General features: G+C 42.7%; 1 protein-coding gene across 16 annotated transcripts; it reads right to left on the reverse strand.

The window, feature by feature from the left end:
* Nucleotides 1-183: 183 nt before the first annotated feature.
* Nucleotides 184-19125, reverse strand: NUDT9 (nudix hydrolase 9). 16 transcript variants are annotated; one of them, XM_005292021.5, is made up of 10 exons: nucleotides 18828-19125; nucleotides 16466-16734; nucleotides 15026-15262; nucleotides 13134-13229; nucleotides 10574-10660; nucleotides 6454-6565; nucleotides 5847-5993; nucleotides 3895-3979; nucleotides 2303-2513; nucleotides 184-1189 (listed from the first exon to the last, which is right to left on the reverse strand). In XM_005292021.5, the coding sequence occupies exons 2-9, from the start codon at nucleotides 16597-16599 to the stop codon at nucleotides 2338-2340; spliced, it is 1074 nt and encodes a 357-aa protein (XP_005292078.1). In that variant the 5' UTR covers nucleotides 16600-16734; nucleotides 18828-19125; the 3' UTR covers nucleotides 184-1189; nucleotides 2303-2337. The 16 variants fall into 16 exon arrangements, 14 of the variants coding, with proteins under 14 accessions (XP_005292078.1, XP_005292077.1, XP_023958862.1 ...); XM_005292020.5 differs by having other exon boundaries at nucleotides 18639-19025; XM_024103094.3 differs by having other exon boundaries at nucleotides 15026-15223; nucleotides 18639-19018.
* Nucleotides 19126-20848: the final 1723 nt, after the last annotated feature.

Here is a 20848-nt window from a genome sequence, read left to right on the forward strand (position 1 = left end):
TGCCTAACCCCTTAACAGTAGATGATTCTACTCATCCAAACCATATGTTCCACGTCATTTTATGCTTTAATAGAGACTGAGCATTGACTGAACATTTTCTTTTCTGACTTCGAGTTTGTTTAAAGGACTGCTCTTAAAGATGAGCCAAACTTACACCTACTCAATAAGAAATGTACACCTAGATCTATTTATAAGCAATTTTTATTTGAAAGCTTAAATGACTGAGCCACAATTTGTGCGTTCCTCATTTTTGTTTTTTGAATCAAAACATTTTCACTTCCTTATTGTCCTTGATTTTCTATTAACGTAATTGTGGCATGACTAGTTTCCAGATGAAATTAAATAAGGACATTGTATTCAGTACTGGGCACCAAACAACTAGAAAGGTGGCAATAGGACACAATCCATAGAAGTTGGAGATGGAACATCCAGACCATCTCCCTACCCATACAGAATTGTTCCCTACTGTACTTGTAGTAAAGTTCAGATGAAAATAAAGAGCTAGATGATGATGAAATACTAAAAGAGCTAAGATGTGAAGGCTGGCTGCATATTTACCCTGGCCCATTTGAAATTGGTTCAGAAGAACACATGAGCAAGTGTGGCAAATCAAGGCTGGGTACATACATAGTCGGGTCAGTTATAAGAGAATGGTTTCTGACATCAGCTGCAGACCATTCTTCAAACCACACCAACATCACAGAGAAATCTGGACAGGACAAGTGGGCCCACAACAGGTGCCTTGACAACAAACATACTGTTGGGTGGTCAAAGATGTCTGTGTATATTGGTAGGCTCAGTTTTGCCCTGATCTTCTCAACCATTCAGGCTATAGCATCCTCACAATGGATGTGTGGAGGAGTGATGTTGCATAACACGGGGAACCATGGTACTGGGCTGGTCGAATTGTCTCAGTTATGATGCTCATGGTTGAACGTAATTGTGTGTCCTATCAGCAGACCACATTCAAAGTCCTTTCTAGAGCTGAATATCAGTCACTTGCAAGCAGACATTCTTGATGCAATTCCGCTCCCCAATGTTGGAGCCATCAGGCTATCCCTGAGAGTACTGCAACTCAACATTGAGAGATTGTCAGCAACCAAATGCAGCATTATCAGGGTTAGCATTATTGGAGATATTCAATTAGCCAGACACGATATCCATCAATCAGGGATGGTCTATGGAGGATCTAAAAAAGAAAACAAAGATCAGCTCTACCACAGTGCAAGGGGAAAGATGAGATGATTCATAGCAAAAGTTGCCTGAAGAGTAGCCCAAGAGTAAAATTCAGCCCACAAAGTCCTAAAATATAGCCCAGAAAGCCATTTTCATGCTGTAACAGCAGGAAGATACAAGCAGATCAGCTGCAGGTTCTTAAGTTGCTGGCAAATTCAACCAAACATTTGTCTCTCTTATCAAGGAAGGCACAAGTACAAGCAAATATTCTGGTTATGTGCACTTATAAATGTGTCTTAGAACAAAATACATGCATATTGGATCCTACCCTTGGCTTCCTGGCAAATTAGCAGTTTGACCCTTTGTGTCATAATATTTGGGCAACCTTGTATTAGAGGTTCCTCCCAACTCAAATTCATTCTTGGATTTGTTCATGAGCGAATAACACAACAATTCAGTCTAGCAAAATACTCATGATACTCAACATCAGGAGTACTCATTTCTCAGACAAGAATTTTTTTTGGACAGTGGTTTCCTAAAGTGAATTCATTTAGTTTCTGGTTTATTATATAACTTTCAAATCACAATTAATAAGTCACTTAGCTCATCACACTAAACCTCATGCCTACCTGAAAGGTTTCTCTTCCTGACAGGTATCAGCAAACGCACACAAAGCTAAATTCCAAGCCTACAAATTAGTATAAAAATCAAGACAATTTAGAATCTCAACACTGCCATGTCTGTCTGCAGTTGTTAAAAGCTGAATGGAAATCACTAAGGAGAAGGCAATGGAGAACGTGATAGCAAAGTTTGTTTTTAGTCTGAGTTCATCGCAGTTTGGATACTAGAGTTATGTGAAGAGAAAGTCTTATAGATGCTTTGGTTTAGGCCATGCCTAACTGCAGTCATAAAATATTCCTGCTCTTTAACTGGAGAACTTCTATATGCTTTCTGCCCCTCATGTCTGATGTATTTACCATTATGTCCCACGGATAGCACGGATTTCTGACCAAAAGACAATTAGTGTACCAATTTATTCTTAGTACTGAAGACTAACAAAACTGAAGATACAAAAGATGGCCTCTCTCTAAATAAAGTAACATGTTCTTTTCTTTTTTATACTTACATCGGTTTTCAGTTTATATTTGGATTCCAGAAGCATCATTTATGGTAGCCAGGAACAGGGTCTTCATTCCAGTGTGCTCCCCATTTCTCAGCTACAAGTTTGATGAAGTCACCATGATTTGCATATAACTTGAGTTTCTCACTGATGTCAACCCATTTCACTTTCCCAGCATCATCTCCTGCTTCCAGAAGCAAGTTATCCATTGTCTCACCTGATTGCCAAACAAAAGATTTAAGACAGTATTTTATCTTCTTTTCTGCCCTCTCACTATCCTACATGCTCCATTACTCTCTGCTGCAGGAGGCCTGTTCATGCCAGTTTCACTCCAACTACTGCCATAAAAATAGCAGTCAGGTTTTTAAACAGCAGCTAGGACATTAAGCACATTCTTCCTCTGTGTTACAATTACCTCTCATACTTACATGCATAATGGGGGAGGGACTCAGTGGTTTGAGCATTGGCCTGCTAAATCCAGGGTTGTGAGTTCAATCCTTGAGGGGGCCTCTTAGGAATCTGGGGCAAAAATCAGTACTTGGTCCTGCTAGTGAAGGCAGGGGACTGGACTTGATGACCTTTCAGGGTCCCTTCCAGTTCTATGAGATAGGTATATCTCCATTATATTATTATAACTGACATTCTACTGTCTAGCTGGAAACAGAATAGATAGCCTAAACCCTTGTGTCACCATTGTTGTAGTTTCACAAGTGCCATGGCTAGCTAGTAAAATTAATGTGATTACATGCACTGTCTTCCTGCTAAAATAAGTTTTAGGTTCAACTGATCTCTGCTCTCCTCTGCCCCTATTGCTCCAGTTTTTTATGCCCTTTATATAGCTGATGGTTGGAAACTTTCCATCTCGCGTGCCATTCACCAGGAGGTAAACCAGATTCTGATACTACTATTTCAGTAGGGTACCTGAAAATACCAATGGCCTAATCCCACGCTATAATGAAGAGTGAAGACAACAATAATTGGATGCCTTTATAGGGCTTCACCAAAAACAATACCTTTAAACAAGCAACAAGTCCTTTGCATTGGCTAGTTACTGGAATAGTTCTGAAAAATTTAAATCTCTCTTCCCAAGTTTCATGACGGGACAGAAGATTAAACCAAATTTAAAGAGATACTGTAGCAAGAACAAGGCTTAGCTAAATGTCTGGACTCTATCCAATAAGTTATACTATATATATATATATATATATATATATATATATATATATATATATATATATATATATATAAAAAAAATTTAAAAATTAAGTTAAATTTTCATGATTCTTCCAATATGTTTTGATTGAAATAGATATCCTCCCAAAGCACCTATTTTTCCTAACATAATTTAGCCAACTAACCTTTGTGAATATTTATTGGAAGAGGCTGAGCTGGAGAAGAAAGATTACTGTGTGCCATGGGTGAACCCCTCTAGGGAGAAAAAAACCTCACCCACAGACTTTTGTTCCATAGATTAACACCTAATTTTCACACTTGACGACAGTTGAGTAACCTGTAGCACCTTTCTGTCATCTTCCCCCTAGTTTGTAACAGCATATTTAGGGGAGCAACTGCTAAAAGGTAAAAATGGGGATACCCACCAGGTTCGTCATGGTAGTTCACAGCTTCTGTCTCTATCCAGGCATTGTCTGTATTACGAGGATCATCTACATATCCCTTATACACCTAAGCAGAAGACAGACAGCCTAAGCTGAGGGCCACAACATTATATGAGATGAGGCAGAATCTTAAAAGGCCTCACCGCTGGTTAAGAATGACTGTAAATTGTACTAGTTTGCAATGCTCTGGAGGAGTACATGATCTGCTCCCCCAAATGAGTCAGCACATTCAAAAGCTTTTCCTGTTAAATTTGCAAACAACCATCTTTGTGCTTTTTCCCATGCTGCCCCTCAGAGGAGGAGCTCCTTATAACATTCAAAGCCACTTCATTGTTTTACTTCAACTCCCTCCTTAAAACACTCCTTTCCCATAATACTGACACAAAATCTTGACAGTTACATAGGCAATGGTCTCAGCACACCAGCTATCATGCTGACCAATATTTTCTCATTGTTTCCTTATGCCCCCCGAGTCTGTATCCATAGTGTCTCTTGTCTTATGCTTCGATTGTAAGCACCCCAGGGCAGGGGCTGTCTTTTTGTTCTGTGCCGAGCACAACCTGGGGCTCCTAAGTGCTACCACAATAATAAATGGTATTCATCATTTACTCACTAGAACCCACTGAGCTCAGACACATTAATTATTGTTCGCAGGAAGGTAATTAATCCACAGGATAAAGACTGGAATGCTCAATAGAATGGCATTCTAAACAAGTTTCACAGACTCGCTATGATTGCAGCAGTCTGCATCTCTCTATTGGTGAGGCATAAAAGTTAATAGAGCTGGTCAAAACATTTAAAAATCTGAAAAACCTAAAGGAAGTTTTCCTGAAAGCTCTGAACCATTTTTCACTGAAATTCAAAATTCCAGGGAAAATTTGCAAAGGGGGAAGGGGGGGGCGGGTTAAATTATTATAAACATTACAACCAGTTCCAGTTAACATTCTCAGTTCTTTTTCGATAGCTGCTTTGACTGCTGGCCTTTGAACTGAATGGTTTCTTGTGTGATCCCTCTCCATTATTTAAGTTTTATAATCCATGTAATGTCTCCTGAGAAAAATAATCCATGATCCTGGGCCTTCTTCCACATCTAGAGTGATATTTATCTCTTGAGAAACTAGTAGTTGGTGAGGCATAACAAATGCATCACTATTCAAACTCTCTTTCCTATCAATTCCCCATCTCCATTCCACAGCCCTGAGGTGCCAAGCAATGCAAAACAGCCTTTACTGCAAAACTGAGGAGGAACCGTAATGATAACAATTTATTTACATGCACTTTCCATTAAGGGACTGGCACAGAATGTGGTGTAAGTGCACTGTAATTACCCTCATTAGACAAGGATTTAAGGACGCTTTAGCCAAAAGATTCACAGGGGCTCCTACCTCCAGTAACTCTACTTGGCCACCAAAACAACACATAAGTCTCTCTGAGAAAATGATACATAAACTGAGGATGTAATTGACCTTTTCCAGACTATGCCTTTTCCAGAGTGTAGATCCCAGATAAGCAGGGCTCTATCCAGTTCTCTCTCATGCTACGATTCTACACCCAAACGTGCACCTGACTGGTACGAAAGCAAAATTCCCTGCTAGGAAACCACATATTAAAGTTCAGAAATCCTCAGTTGTAAGGATATTTCCAAGAGAGGAAGGACACAAGTAGAATCCACTCCCACAGTAGAGCGCAGTGGCGCCATGGATGAAACCGAAGAAGTGGGCTGTAGCCCACGAAAGCTTATGCTCTAATAAATTTGTTAGTCTCTAAGGTGCCACAAGTACTCCTGTTCTTTTTGCAGATACAGACTAACACGGCTGCTACTCTGAAACCTGTCATTCTGCTACTGTTTTTTTTCAGTCCCCTATAAATTCTATTGATGTTTGAGTATGTTTTTTAAAAGCATACAAGATCATCATAGAAGGAAAAAGATTTACCACAAAATGTTCCTGGTTGAAGAGTGTGTTCATTTGCTTCTCCATCTCTTCCTTCTCTGCTCTGGATTTCTGTAAGCAGTTTAAGGCCTCCTCACTAAATTCTCGTTTCAGTGTGGCACTTATCTTCTCTCCCGGATCTACCATACCCTAAACAAAAACAAAAACACCCAATACTGATATCCCTCTTAGACCCTGTCTGCTTTCATTATTCCATCTGCTCTTTATTCTGTATGTTCTATTGGTCTGTGTTAGACTGTAAATCATTCAAGGAGCTACAATGCACTTGTAAAGGGTTATGGACACCAACAGTAATCAGCAATAATAAAAGAAGTGTGACATCTGTAAATAAATGAAGCCAGAAAGAATAGTCCTAGTTAGACGCAAATACTGTCTTGTATCATGGCAATAAAAAGAAAACAGAAGTTTAATGGCTTTTTGGTAAAACAATATTTTAGTTTTCCTTGATGCTTTCTAAAGTACCTCATGTGCCTCACAAGAGGATGTCATTCAGAGGATATGCACACTAGCTATCAAATCAATATCAATTACATTTTCATAGTCTTACTAGACAGTAATTGTAATGTCTGCTTCGTGCTTTGGTTCTTACCCCTGGGATGGCCCATTCCCCACAGTCTTTCCTCTTGATTGCTACAAACTGTAAAATGTTCTTGCCAGAGATTGGGTGAGCTATTTTATTGCCACTGCTATCTCTCTTCCACCTGCAGGGAATGACAAACAAGGAAAATTATTTTCCATTCTTTGGAATTAATCAAGGTCGTCAAGTGAATGAGACTGTTTCTGCCCCTGCATTATTTGCTCTTGAGGTTGGAAGGTGCGGTGTGGTGAATGAGGCCGAGGACTGTAAAACAGAACAGATTGTCTTGTAATAAGGCAGCTGAAAGCTGCCCTAGAGAATTGGATTAAATCCCTGCCTTTTCCAGAGTTCCTAGGTGATGATGGGCAAGTCACTTAAAACTTTTCACACAAATTGTGCGTTCCTTATTTTCTAGGTGCCCACTTTTAGATACCTGAGACAAGAGTGCTTAGTGCTCACAATTGCAACTGAAGTCCATAGGAATTGTGGTTGCTCAGACACTCTGGAATTAAGAAAGCGTGGTCTGGAGCAATGAGTAAAGGCTTGGGAGCTAGTTATTGCTTATCGGGGAGTTCTAATCCTGGCTCTTCCATTGATTCACTGTGTTTCCTGATAAATTTCTATGTCCTTATTTTAGTTTCCTCATCTGTGAAATGGGGATAAAAATGCTCTCTTATCTCCATGTCCAGGTCAATGTTTCTGAAGTATTCAGATAGTATAACCCTAATATGGTGATGAGCAGCATAAAAAGCCAGAGAAAAAAGTAATAATTTTGTACTTAGAGACGGGTTTGGATGGTATGCAATAAATAAGCTACAGGGCCACACACTGAATCGTGACCATAAAAAGAAATATTGATCTGTTGCCTCATTTCCCGAGGACTACCCATCCTGTAAATTGGATTAGGCAATGGTATAATGCTAAAAAAATGGTATATGATCATGTTATTAAAGACTATCACAATGTATATGCCCAAGGAGGACCAATTAAGGTTGCACAGACAACCATAATTCTGACATCTAACTTTTGAGTGCTTGACTTTGCCACCTAACAATCTTTAATGTGTTTTTGTATGCAATGTTATATATATTAAATTTAAATGCAACAGTATCATAAAATTGCTATGTATTTTGACCTGAACAGGAGAGAGCACCTCCTCATATAAGGCATTAAAATCAGACAGCATCTCAAACAGTACAGTGGAAATACACATCTCGCAACGTGCCATGCTGAATTTCAGTTATTACCAGTTGTGAATTTCAAACCTACAATCTTTAAAAAAAGATAACTAGTAATTTTACACAGGGCACTGGAAAGGCCTGTTGGCATATGATGATGATGATAATCATGCAAGGTATTCTGCAACACCATGTTGGGAAAATAACACAGCGGGGCACAGACTATCCAACAAATTCTTGGACTGCATTGGAGACAACTTTTTATTTCAGAAGGTTGAAAAAGCTACTAGGGGGGAAGCTGTTCTAGACTTGATTTTAACAAATAGGGAGGAACTCGTTGAGAATGTGAAAGTAGAAGGCAGCCTGGGTGAAAGTGATCATGAAATCATAGAGTTTGCAATTCTAACGAAGGGTAGAAGGGAGAACAGCAAAATAGAGACAATGGATTTCAGGAAGGCAGATTTTGGGAAGCTCAGAGAGCTGATAGGTAAGGTCCCATGGGAATCAAGACTGAGGGGAAAAACAACTGAGGAGAGTTGGCAGTTTTTCAAAGGGACACTATTAAGGGCCCAAAAGCAAGCTATTCCGCTGGTTAGGAAAGATAGAAAATGTGGCAAAAGACCACCTTGGCTTAACCACGAGATCTTGCACGATCTAAAAAATAAAAAGGAGTCATATAAAAAATGGAAACTAGGACAGATTACAAAGGATGAATATAGGCAAACAACACAGGAATGCAGGGGCAAGATTAGAAAGGCAAAGGCACAAAATGAGCTCAAACTAGCTACGGGAATAAAAGGAAACAAGAAGACTTTTTATCAATACATTAGAAGCAAGAGGAAGACCAAAGACAGGGTAGGCCCACTGCTTAGTGAAGAGGGAGAAACAGTAACAGGAAACTTGGAAATGGCAGAGATGCTTAATGACTTCTTTGTTTCGGTCTTCACCGAGAAGTCTGAAGGAATGCCTAACATAGTGAATGCTAATGGGAAGGGGGTAGGTTTAGCGGATAAAATAAAAAAAGAACAAGTTAAAAATCACTTAGAAAAGTTAGATGCCTGCAAGTCACCCGGGCCTGATGAAATGCATCCTAGAATACTCAAGGAGCTAATAGAGGAGGTATCTGAGCCTCTAGCTATTATCTTTGGAAAGTCATGGGAGACAGGAGAGATTCCAGAAGACTGGAAAAGGGCAAATATAGTGCCCATCTATAAAAAGGGAAATAAAAACAACCCAGGTAACTACAGACCAGTTAGTTTAACTTCTGTGCCAGGGAAGATAATGGAGCAAGTAATTAAGGAAATCATCTGCAAACACTTGGAAGGTGGTAAGGTGATAGGGAACAGCCAGCATGGATTTGTGAAGAACAAATCATGTCAAACCAATCTGATAGCTTTCTTTGATAGAATAACGAGCCTTGTGGATAAGGGTGAAGCGGTGGATGTGGTATACCTAGACTTTAGTAAGGCATTTGATATGGTCTCGCATGATATTCTTATCGATAAACTAGGCAAATACAAATTAGATGGGGCTACTATAAGGTGGGTGCATAACTGGCTGGATAACCGTACTCAGAGAGTTGTTATTAATGGTTCCCAATCCTGCTGGAAAGGCGTAACGAGTGGGGTTCCGCAGGGGTCTGTTTTGGGACCGGCTCTGTTCAATATCTTCATCAACGACTTAGATATTGGCATAGAAAGTACGCTTATTAAGTTTGCGGATGATACCAAACTGGGAGGGATTGCAACTACTTTGGAGGACAGGGTCATAATTCAAAATGATCTGGACAAATTGGAGAAATGGTCTGAGTTAAACAGGATGAAGTTTAACAAAGACAAATGCAAAGTGCTCCACTTAGGAAGGAAAAATCAATTTCACACATACAGAATGGGAAAAGACTGTCTAGGAAGGAGTATGGCAGAAAGGGATCTAGGGGTTATAGTGGACCACAAGCTAAATATGAGTCAACAGTGTGATGCTGTTGCAAAAAAAGCAAACATGATTCTGGGATGCATTAGCAGGTGTGTTGTGAGCAAGACACGAGAAGTCATTCTTCCGCTCTACTCTGCTCTGGTTAGGCCTCAGCTGGAGTATTGTGTCCAGTTCTGGGCGCCGCATTTTAAAAAAGATGTGGAGAAATTGGAAAGGGTCCAAAGAAGAGCAACAAGAATGATTAAAGGTCTTGAGAACATGACCTATGAAGGAAGGCTGAAAGAACTGGGTTTGTTTAGTTTGGAGAAGAGAAGACTGAGAGGGGACATGATAGCAGTTTTCAGGTATCTAAAAGGGTGTCATGAGGAGGAGGGAGAGAACTTGTTCACCTTAGCCTCTAAGGATAGAACCAGAAACAATGGGTTTAAACTGCAGCAAGGGAGGTCTAGGTTGGACATTAGGAAAAAGTTCCTAACTGTCAGGGTGGTTAAACACTGGAACAAATTGCCTAGGGAGGTTGTGGAATCTCCGTCTCTGGAGATATTTAAGAGTAGGTTAGATAAATGTCTATCAGGGATGGTCTAGACAATATTTGGTCCTGCCATGCGGGCAGGGGACTGGACTCGATGACCTCTCGAGGTCCCTTCCAGTCCTATAATCTATGATTCTATGATTCTACCATTGTGCTTTCAGATGTTTTTACCATATGTCATCTTGTTAATACTTTCCTAGAGTGGTTTACCAGCTGCATTATTCCTCTTTTTTTAAACCAGCTTCCCCAGTTTAAGTGATGGTCTATCCTGACTGATGACTTCCCATTCACCTCTCCAAAGATGAAAATAAAGCATTTGCCTAATATTTCATTAAACTAATTGCACATAGGTAACATCCACGTAATAGATAAATGTATATGAAAAATTTTGATTATATTTTGATACAGGTACCTGACATGTACACATGAATGCAAGTTCTACATTTTTCCATTCTGCTGGCATATCATCCTCTGATCCTGTCTCCCTTACCTAGTTATTATAGGATCTGCAGCATGGTTTGGTCCCCAGCGCCCTAATAATCCTCGACCCACCAATCCCGTCCTGCCAGACGGATTTCTGAAAGAGAAGGTGGTACATATGAAATCCCCAATATGTACAAATACTCCCAGCTTCATTCAAATAATAAGGAATGACAGAAGGAGGAAAGAGGAAGGTAACAATGTATATTTGGTCAAGTTCTTAGTGTTGACATGTACCTCATTCCCTCTCTCTCAAGGTATGGACAGAAAATATTATTAAACATTTTAGTGAGATCAAGCTCCATTACATTTCCTAAATTTGACAATACGATACAAAAGTAAAACCACAAAACTTTCTTTTAAAATACAGTATTACAGGAGTTTACAAAATATGGCAAGAGATCCTGGAACGTTGGAGGGACATTCTTTGGTTTGTTCTTTTACCTTGGGATCTAAATAACCAAACACAGGGAAAAATGAAATGGTGTCAAAGAATTAAAGTAGTCTCACCTCCAGATCATGACTACAACTCTCCTGAGGGTTCTAAATTGTTCCTACTCCAAGATAAAAGGTGAGGAGGATAGAGCACATAGCTGCACCATCCCAGGAGCAGTCTAGGGAAGGAATTGTGACTGGTTTGCAAGAGCAGTTCTACATGCCAGGGCATGGGGGTCAAGGTCCCAACCCCATTTTGCTGGGGGGGGGGGGGAGTAGCACCCCTTCACAGTCTTCTCTAGCCTCACACATGGGCTGGCTATGTGGGTAGTCCATATAGAAGAGAAAGGAGACACTGTATACTAGCAGGTAGGGGAAGGTCACAATCTTGCCCTCAGCTTGATAATCAGCTTTCCAATCTCATCTCTGATGTGTGAAACACACTAATCTGCTGCAGAGAGGTACAAACTGTACCTTCCTGCGTCAATGAGAACTGCTGCATCCAGACTGAGAGACTTTCACCTCAGGGAGGGAGGTGGTGTTTCCTTAGAAGTTCTGCCAGCAGACGCTAAAGCAGATGCAACACACCCTACAGCACATTCTCCCACACCCAACACATCCTCCCATCTTGGGGGCTGTGTTAGCTACAGGCCCACCACTATATTGCTCCTTTACAGTCCTTTCTGGTGTGGGACTTTGCACCAGTTAAGTCAGCACAGACAATGTGCTATTCTGGTCTAGTATGTAACACATGCTAAATCAGATACAAAAAACATTAAAAACCACACCTTCTCAAATGAAATTTGTGAGGAGTTCCCCCCAGGGTGCCACCTGGAACTGGGGTACCACTGAGCCCTCTGACCACCAACCTGGGCTCCCTCTCACACTGTGCTGTTGTGACAAGCTGCAGACATGCTCCCGGTCCTACACTTCCACCAGCATACACCCTAGAGACACACCCAGCGGCTTTCATGCAGGCTCTCTGCCTAGCCACTGCACGAAACAACAATAGAAAGGCTACAGCCAAGGTAACTCTCAGCTCCCCAGGCACGCACTCCCTCTGGAGTATGAACCCAAAATTATATCGTCTTGCGCTGCACAGGGAACTGTGCAGAGTAAGCTCAGAGTTCGCTCCGCCTCCCCTCAATGTGGAGAGAAATATGCAACAGCCTTTGCCCCTTGAACTACAATTTCCCACGCACTTCACTCCAACTCACTGGTTTAGATAAAGCAAAAACAAGTTTATTAACTGAAGATAGATTTTAAGTGATTATAAGTCATAGCAAACAGATCAAAGCAAATTACCTAGTAAATAAACAAAAACACAAACTAAATCTAAGATATTAGGAAGATAGGACATGAATTGGCAAATTCTCACCCTGGCTGATGATACAAGCAGCCTGCAGATTCTTAAGGGACAAGCTGCACTTGCCTTACAGCTTGGAATCCCCAGGTCTTTCATATACAGGCTAGAAATCCTTTAGCCTGGGTCCAGCACTTCCCCCAGTTCAGTCTTTGTTCCTCAGGTGTTTCCAGGAGTCATCTTGTGTGGGGAGTGAAGAACCCCAGATGAGGTCACTCCCTGCCTTATATAGCTTTAGCTATGGCAGGAACCCTTTGCTTCAAAACTTGGTTCCCAGACCAGTTTGTGGAAAAATATCGACATCTCAAGATGGAGTCCAGAATTATGTGGCTTGGGTCACATGTCCTTGTAGAGTCATAGCAGCCGTTATTTACAGGCTGTCTGGAGTGTTCTCAGGAAGGCTCACCAGGTGGGAGATAAGCTTCTCCTAAGGCCTATTGTCTTCCCTAATGGCTCATAGCTGGTTGGGAAGGGCCTATTCAGGGCAATCTAGATTGAAAGCATCTTGTCTAGTGGGCATTACACAGGTGTAACTACATTTGAAATACAGATACAGTCAATATTCATAACTTCAGCTACAAAAATGATACATGCATACAAATATGTTAATCATATTCAGCAAATCATAACTTTTTCAATGACATCTCACGTGACTTATCTTGTTCAAAATGCACCATAATTACATCACAATCATATCATAATATTACTATGACAAATATGGGGTGCAGTGTCACAACATTGTCATAAAAGATTAAGGAGCAAAAATACCTACCTGGGCCTCCCATTTTCAACCTCATACAAGCCACTCAGACTCCTCCTCTCCACTTGTCCATCCTTCTCATTGAATTTGGGAGAAAAGTTTTTGGCACTGTTTTAGGGAAGAGTAGTATAGAGTAAGTTACTAAGTAACCAATAGCTGTTAATTATAAAGGCTGTAATGCCATCCAAAGGATCTGCAACGCCAAATGTCTCAGGGATGGCACTTGGTTCACCAAAAAGTCTAAAACTGAATTGCAGCCCTATTTTTCTAAGCTTTGCTCCTGCCCCCATTAAAATGTCAGTATTTGCAAACTGCAGAATCTCTCAATACTTCTAACAGATGATATATGGATTTGACATTTTAAGTTTCCAAAATATCCACCTTTGGGGATGATACTGTCCATTACTGATTCCGGCCCAAAAATGTGTGTTTGTTTTAAAGTTTGAACAAAATCCCTTTGTCCACTTTTGAACCTGGCAAACATTTATTTTTCCCATTTTATAAATTTTTAACCAATTTTTTTTGAGCCAGGTCTACAGGACAAAATAGCCAAGCTTTGAAACTTGACACAGATACAATCCCTAAGGAGACCTTTAATTGGCTGTGATTTATCAAAGTTATGAGCATATGAAAAATACATACTAAACACTTTTCCAATTACATCACTGACTTTTGGTAGGAGTTTGCATTTAATTCCTATAAGTGCCTTTGAAAATCACCCCAAGAGTCTATAGAGGAGCATGCACAGACAGACATATGCGCATATTTCAAAAGATTTTTTCATCAAATATTCATAACTTTACAACCATTGACCCAATTTTCTTCAAACCTGGCTTGCTTCGAAGATTGCACTGACACCTAGCATCTGGATCAGCACTTTTAAGAATTATGAACATTTAGAGGGAGAATATACCCGTGCTACGGCTACTTCGCACTAGCACAATATAGTCATTTCTACCCTAAGTCTTTCAAGAGCCCTTACTATTAGATGCTATGCACATAATAATATAATAAGTAATAAATGCGATCAAATATTAATGGAAAGTCAGGAAACATGAAAATTAAGATTGAAGCACTAACTTTATTTTGCCCCTTTTGTGCACGTGTTCGCATACAGTTTAAATACAGGATCACAAGATATCTTAGACACATACATATTTAGTGTTGTAAAACATGTAGATTGCATTCTTTAAGAAATGATATACAATTACATTAAACCGGATTGATATACACATGTACAAGCAAGCAGAGTCAAAGCTGGGCACTCAACCTTAACTTCTGCATTTCTTGAATCCAAGTGGTCAATTCTAGAATTCTAACAGTGTATTATTACTGTGTGTTTGCATTTCATATACCAATACAAACAAATGGAAACGTACATATTATTAAACACTTTCTCTACCTCCATACAGCTGCTGCTGCAGCATTCTAGCCCTGATGTCAATAATGTCTGAAAGGACAGTGTAGCAAGACTGAGTTTTTACTCATCTTTATTCCATGCAGAAGTAAAGCTCTCTCATCATGTTACTAACCGCTTTCATTGCCACAGAAATGGGCATATGTTACAGAACTAGCTTCATTTGACTATCCGGCTGTGCCTGGTATACCCATTCATTCTAGAAGAAAATTACTACGTATCCATAGTCACAGGTGCAGGGCAGTAGAAGATGTGTGGACGGTTTACGGAGCCTATCCAAGTTATACAGTACTCTAGCCAGCGTTATTAAGTCCTTCACTTTCATAAGTACCGGGTGTACATGTAATTTTAGGAAAGATATTTAAAGCAGAAGTAGATCAAACTTCTCTCTGTCTGATGTATTCAAAACAAATTCTTTCCTTTCTCTACAGCAGAACCACATTTATCTAGAAGAACCCACAATTTCTTTTGGCCAGACACCGCTTACCTGATCTGCGGATCTGCCCACGTGGGTCCAGCCAAGACAGAGGCTGCAGTGTATTCCACAGGCTTGTAATCCTCCCACTCAACTAGCCAGCCCACTTTATCAGTAGGTACTTTGCTGCGCTCAACCTTTGACCCTGGATATGGGGATGTGTGAGCTTTGTTCTGGACATTTTCATTTGGATTGTAACAGCTCAGCATGCTGACAGGGTAAAAATGAAACCAATGTACTGGAACTGAGCTATTGAGGGGGGGGGAAAAAGAGTAAGTGTTATACTCCTGAAAAAATATTAATGAAGTTATTTAATTCCAAGTTTTACAACTCCAGATTGTAAAGAGAGAAAAAAAGACATGGTGTTAAAATTTTTAAAGAAGTAGTAACATATTAAGCCTAAAAATATACACCCAGTCCCACCTGTCCAGTGATTTATCTGTAGTTGAGTAAACCAGAGAAATTTCTTCCTCTGATCTGTCTACTCACAGGCTCTGAATATTGGATACCTTTTCAGCCCTAGCCAAGCAACGCACTTTTACTGAAACCAAAGAACCTCAAAAAAATCAGATGGTATGAGCAAAATTGCAGCATAATTCTTCAAATGATTATAACAACTCATTACATGCCCCAAAATACTTTTTGAGTAAGGAAGTGGTGACATTCCAAAATTACAGCATAGTTCAGCTCATCAGAATTACATTATAGTGTTATATAAGTATTATGAATACACACACCAGGAATTGTCACATTACTTCTTTTTATTTTATTTATAAAAGTGTAATGAATAAATAGGCAATAATATTGCCCCATTCCTCAACTAGACCCACAACCTTTCCATCCGAGATCTCTTTTCCTAGCTATATTTCCCATTATTTGGTAAAATTAATTCCTCTCTACAAGTATGAAAAATTAATACATCAAGACTGTCATGACTTTCAGTAAAATTATATAAGCCCAAAACTGTAAACATATGCAAGTGAGTAACTTGTCTCTAACGGTAACTACTTGTGACAAACTTACATATTTGCATACATGTTTACAGGATTAAAATCATCTGCTGCTTTTTGGGATTTTACCAAAACTATGTACCATACTAAGCGCCAAATTCACTCACGGGATATGTATGTGCAACTCACATATTTGCAACTCCGAGTTCAACAGATCTGATGGCAGAATTTTGATTTTAATATCTGAAATACACTTTTGATGGAGTGGCAGTGTAACAGGGGTAAATAAGTAAATAACAGGGGTAAATAAGCCCTGATAATGCCAAAACATACATAACTTTACATGAATAGTCCCATGAGAAACTTCAGTGGGACTACTCATATATGTAAAGTTAAGCACTCACATACATAGTTGCGGGATCAAGGCCTTAGACCTCAACCTTGCTTTATCGTTTATGAGAAGTAGCAGGGTTATGTCACTGCTGTGTTATAATTTAAATACCTGTAGGCAAGCTCTCTGAAGGGATGGAGCAGGGGGTGGGGGAGTCGGCAGCTAGGGTACCTGACACCAACAGCAGACAGAGTTACAGTGAGGGACACCACAGTAACAGTCCGGGCCAGACACCACCTTGCCATCACATGCAGGATGCTCACAGAAAACTATGCCTCCCCAGAACACAGTGCCCAACAGCCATGCGGTGACCTGGACTGTCAGGAGATGAAGTAGGAAACATTTGATTGCAGGATGTGTCGTCCTGTCCGCCTCACTCCCTACAAGAAACAGCCATATTAATTTATTCTGTAACTTAAGTTGAATTCTTTGGAAGGTGGGGGGAATCCTAAACAAAGAAACAGTAAACCGGATTGTACTCTTAGATATTCCAGTTTTGTAGAGGTGCAACTCTACTGATTTGAGTGAAGTCACACTAGATTTAAACAAATGATCCAACAATTTTAAAACTACATTTTAAATCTTCTATTTAAACAAACAGAATTGTGCTAACAAACTACCAGGTGGCTGTTCATCATTTAATGATCAAAGTGCCTTATTTTACTCCTTTCCACTGGTAAATCTCCTTGAAAACACATGCAGAAGGTTTAATTGAAGACTAAGCTATTAATTATTGTTTTATCTAATTGGAATGCGTTACATGTCCTAATGCTGCAATGATTTACACGTGTGCTTAAATTTAACCATGCATTACTTACATGAAAAAAGTACATACATGAAGTATTTGCAGGATCAGGGCGATAGCACTGTGCCCCGTCATTGCTGGCTAAAGCTTGGAAAGAACTGCCTTGGACCTTGGGTAATCATTTATTCCTGTGCAAAGTGGGCATAAAATAGGACTATTCTGATCTGGTAATATTTTACACATACTATGTATGTGTATACATGACTATGCAAGGTCCAAGACAGTGGAGAATCAGGTCCAAGTGTCAGTCTGTACTTCGCCAATGTGACTGAGGTTTTATTTTAGCTCAAGGCATGTATTTTTACAGGTGAAGAACCACGATTCTAGTCCCTGCTGTGCAGGTCTGTCAGGATTATTTAGTAATTATGTTTATAGTAGTGCCTTAATTGCAAAGTGGCTCCTGACTGGTGTTTCCCCTACCCTGCAAAACCATAATATTAATAGATGGGATACCAGGAAAAAAAACTGTTGTTTTTGAGTTGCAGATCATTAAGAATTAACCTGAACAGGGCCACTATGCACAAGCTCTATAGTTAAAGGTTAAAACTAGGGTTACATTTTGAACACTAGGTTCACTCCCCTTATAAGTATCCAAAGGAAAAGTGGTGGGGGTTTTTTTGGTTTTGTTTGTTTTTTTAAGATTACTTCAGGGTATAAGCTAGAAGTTTTTGGTAGGTTTCAAAACACCTCAACCTGTCATTAAGGGCGCCTTTAAAAAAAAAAGAAGGCAGAGCTTAAGTTGTTTTTTGGCACAGATAAACTATCACATTGTATATGTTTATCTGAGAGACCATATGACCTGCAAGTGTTTCCTTTAATTGCTTATTTTGAAAGTCTTAACAAATTCACAGTTACCCAGGAACCTGGCAGCTGTCACTATGTGGTAACTTTTTGTGGCCGCGTGGAATCCAGATGCAGCAGGGATACAAGTCACATGCTCTGGCTCTAAAAGAGCAGGACCCCATCCCTTGAGCTAGACGCCCTGCCAACAATTCAGAAGCCATCCATCAGAGAGCAGTGGCGCCAGCCAATGCCTTACAAGCCACTGGGGGAAAGGAGGGGAGCGTTACAAGAACCCCACAGGTTGACACAGGCAAGAGCCTCTGGAGGCCAGGACACACCAAAGCAGCGTGCTGTGCGCTCGGGTCTACAGCTAGTCTGTGTCGTTATCGAGTCTGCCCGCCTGCTTAACGCCGCCCCACAGTCACGCCTAGGGGAACACATCCGCCCCTGACCGCCAGTGACCGGGAGCCCACCGCGGTCACGGGCCCAGCCTGCCCGGCACGGACCCGGGGATGTTGCTAGTCCCCAGGGCCGCCCGCACCAGGTGACCAGCCCCCCCCCGCGGGGCCCAGCGCGCTGCCGCCTCCCCCAGGGGGCGGGTGCAGGCCCGGAAGCGAAGACGGGAATCACCTCGCTCCCCAGCTGACTCCCCCTGCGCCCCAAGCGGCCCCCGCCCGGGCCGGGAGAGACTCTTACCACCTGGCTAAGGCTGGCTGCTTCCTTCCGTCCCACCCCCAGGTTCAGAGGGAGGCGGTACTAGCCTGGACCATCCCCTCGCGCTGAAACTCCGCTAGCGATAGGGCAATGCCCGCGTCAATCAAGCCTCATTCTGGCAGCCGATTGGGCCAGGCCAGCTGCCATGGAAACGAGAAAGGCGTCGCTCACCAGCTTCGCTCTGGCTGGAGAACAGGCCCACATCCGGAAGCGGGCGGGTAAAAGTCAGCTGCTTTGCTCCTGACCTTCGCGCCTTCCGTACCGCGACGACAGGGCAGCAATTGGCTGCCGCTTCCCCTCGGCGCTCGCGTCTGCACCTACCGCGCGAGCCGCTGTGACGTGCTGCCTGCTCCCTACCTGACGGCGCTTGACTCCTCCCAGTCCCACCGCCAGAGTAGCGAACGCCCCTTCCTATTGGCTGCGCTCTCCGCATCGGTAGGGAGATGCGCACGCATTCAACTCCTTCTCAGCCCTGGCCTGCTGGAGCCTCGCAGTAGAGATCCCTCCGCGATCATTCTAGGCTGGAGGTGTGCCGCCTAGATTGAGAGAAAAATAGTCCCAGCGGTGTGTGATCTACCCTGTACAGACACTTGGGGCGTTGCGGAAGTGCTGTGCACCGGGGCCAGCGCGCACCTATCTCTGCCACAGGGCACATGTGTACACGGCCCCCATGCAGCTGTGGGGCCACGGCTCAGGGCCACTCCGGAATAGGGTTGCCAACTTTTTAATCACACAAAATTGAACACCCCCCTCCCCCGACCTGCCCCTTCGCCAAGGTCCTGCCCCCACTCACTCCAACCCCCTCCCTCTGTCGCTCGCTTGCTCGCCCCTACCCTTGGAGGGGGGGAGGGCTCTTGCTGGGGGTGCAGACTCCAGGTGGGGCCGGAGATGAGGGGTTTGGGGTGCAGACTCCAGGTGGGGCCGGAGATGAGGGGTTTGGGGTGCAGGAGAGGGCTGGGGTGCAGGGGGGAGATGACTGCCTGGGGGTGCAGACTCTTGGGTGGGGCTGGGGATGAGGGGTTTGAGGTGCGGCTGAGAGGTTTGGAGTGCAAGAGGGGGTGGGTTGGGGTGAGGGGTTTGGGGGTACAGGAGGGGGTTTGGGGGTGAGGCTGAGGGGTTTGGAGTGTGGGAGGGGGTGTGGCTGGGGATGAGGGGTTTGGGGTGAAGGAGGGGGTTCAGGTGAGGGATTCAGGTGTTGGGCTTACTAGGCTTGCCTGAGCCAGAGTTCTTCCATGTTTAAACTCTATCCTTCCATGTGTAACTCTAATCGGCCTCAACAACCAAGGACAGGAATTGGAATGTGTAAACAGCTAGTTAGCAATTAGGACCTTGTTCATACTAGGTACCAAACGCTAATGATGAGGTTTGCATGTTTCTAGCTGGGGAAGGGGTAATAAACTAAGGGTAAACAGAACCAAATAACTGTTTAGGGAGAAGTTACTAACAAGCTAGATTTATAGCCCTAGAATGATTTAATTGCTTAAATGTATAAACATGCCTTCGGCAGAGAGGGGAGGGGGAGTAGAGGGGGAGTGGTAGAGGGTAGGTGGTAGAGAGGGGGACAGAGGGGGGGCTTAGTTGTAAAATGTATAAAGAAGAGAGAAACTGCTTTTGCTGGTGTGCTCGATTTGAGACTTGCCTGTCTCCTTGCACCACTTTGAGATCTCAAATAAACTTTGATTGTTTCTCCACCCCGGTATGTTGATTGGCGCGAAGCACTCCGGGCAACGAACCCCACTGTTGCTGTCCTCGGGCCCCTGTGCCAGCAACACAGGTGAGGGTGTGGGCTCTGGGGTGGGGCTGGGGATGAGGGGTGTGAGGTGCGGGAGGGAGTTCTGGGGTACGGCTGAGGGGTTTGGCGTGTGGGAGGGGGTACAGCTGAGGATGAGGGGTTTGGGTGAAGGAGAAGATTCCAGGCTGGGGCAGGGGGTTCAAGTGAGGGATCCAGATGGGGGTGTGGGCTTTGGGGTGCGGCTGGGGATGAGGGGTTTGGGGTGAAGGAGGGGGTTCCAGGCTGGGGCAGGGGTTCAGGTGAAGGATCCAGGTGGGGGTGTGGGCTCTGGGGTGGGGCCAGGGATGAGGGGTTTGAGGTGCAGGAGGGGGCTCAGGGCTGGGGCAGGGTGTTGGGGGGGTGCGCGGTACAGGAGGGGTTTCGGTGCAGGAGGGGACTCCGGGCTGGCACAGGGGGTTGG

This window comes from Chrysemys picta, chromosome 5 (assembly GCF_011386835.1).
Source record: "Chrysemys picta bellii isolate R12L10 chromosome 5, ASM1138683v2, whole genome shotgun sequence".
Classification (NCBI taxonomy): domain Eukaryota; kingdom Metazoa; phylum Chordata; order Testudines; family Emydidae; genus Chrysemys; species Chrysemys picta.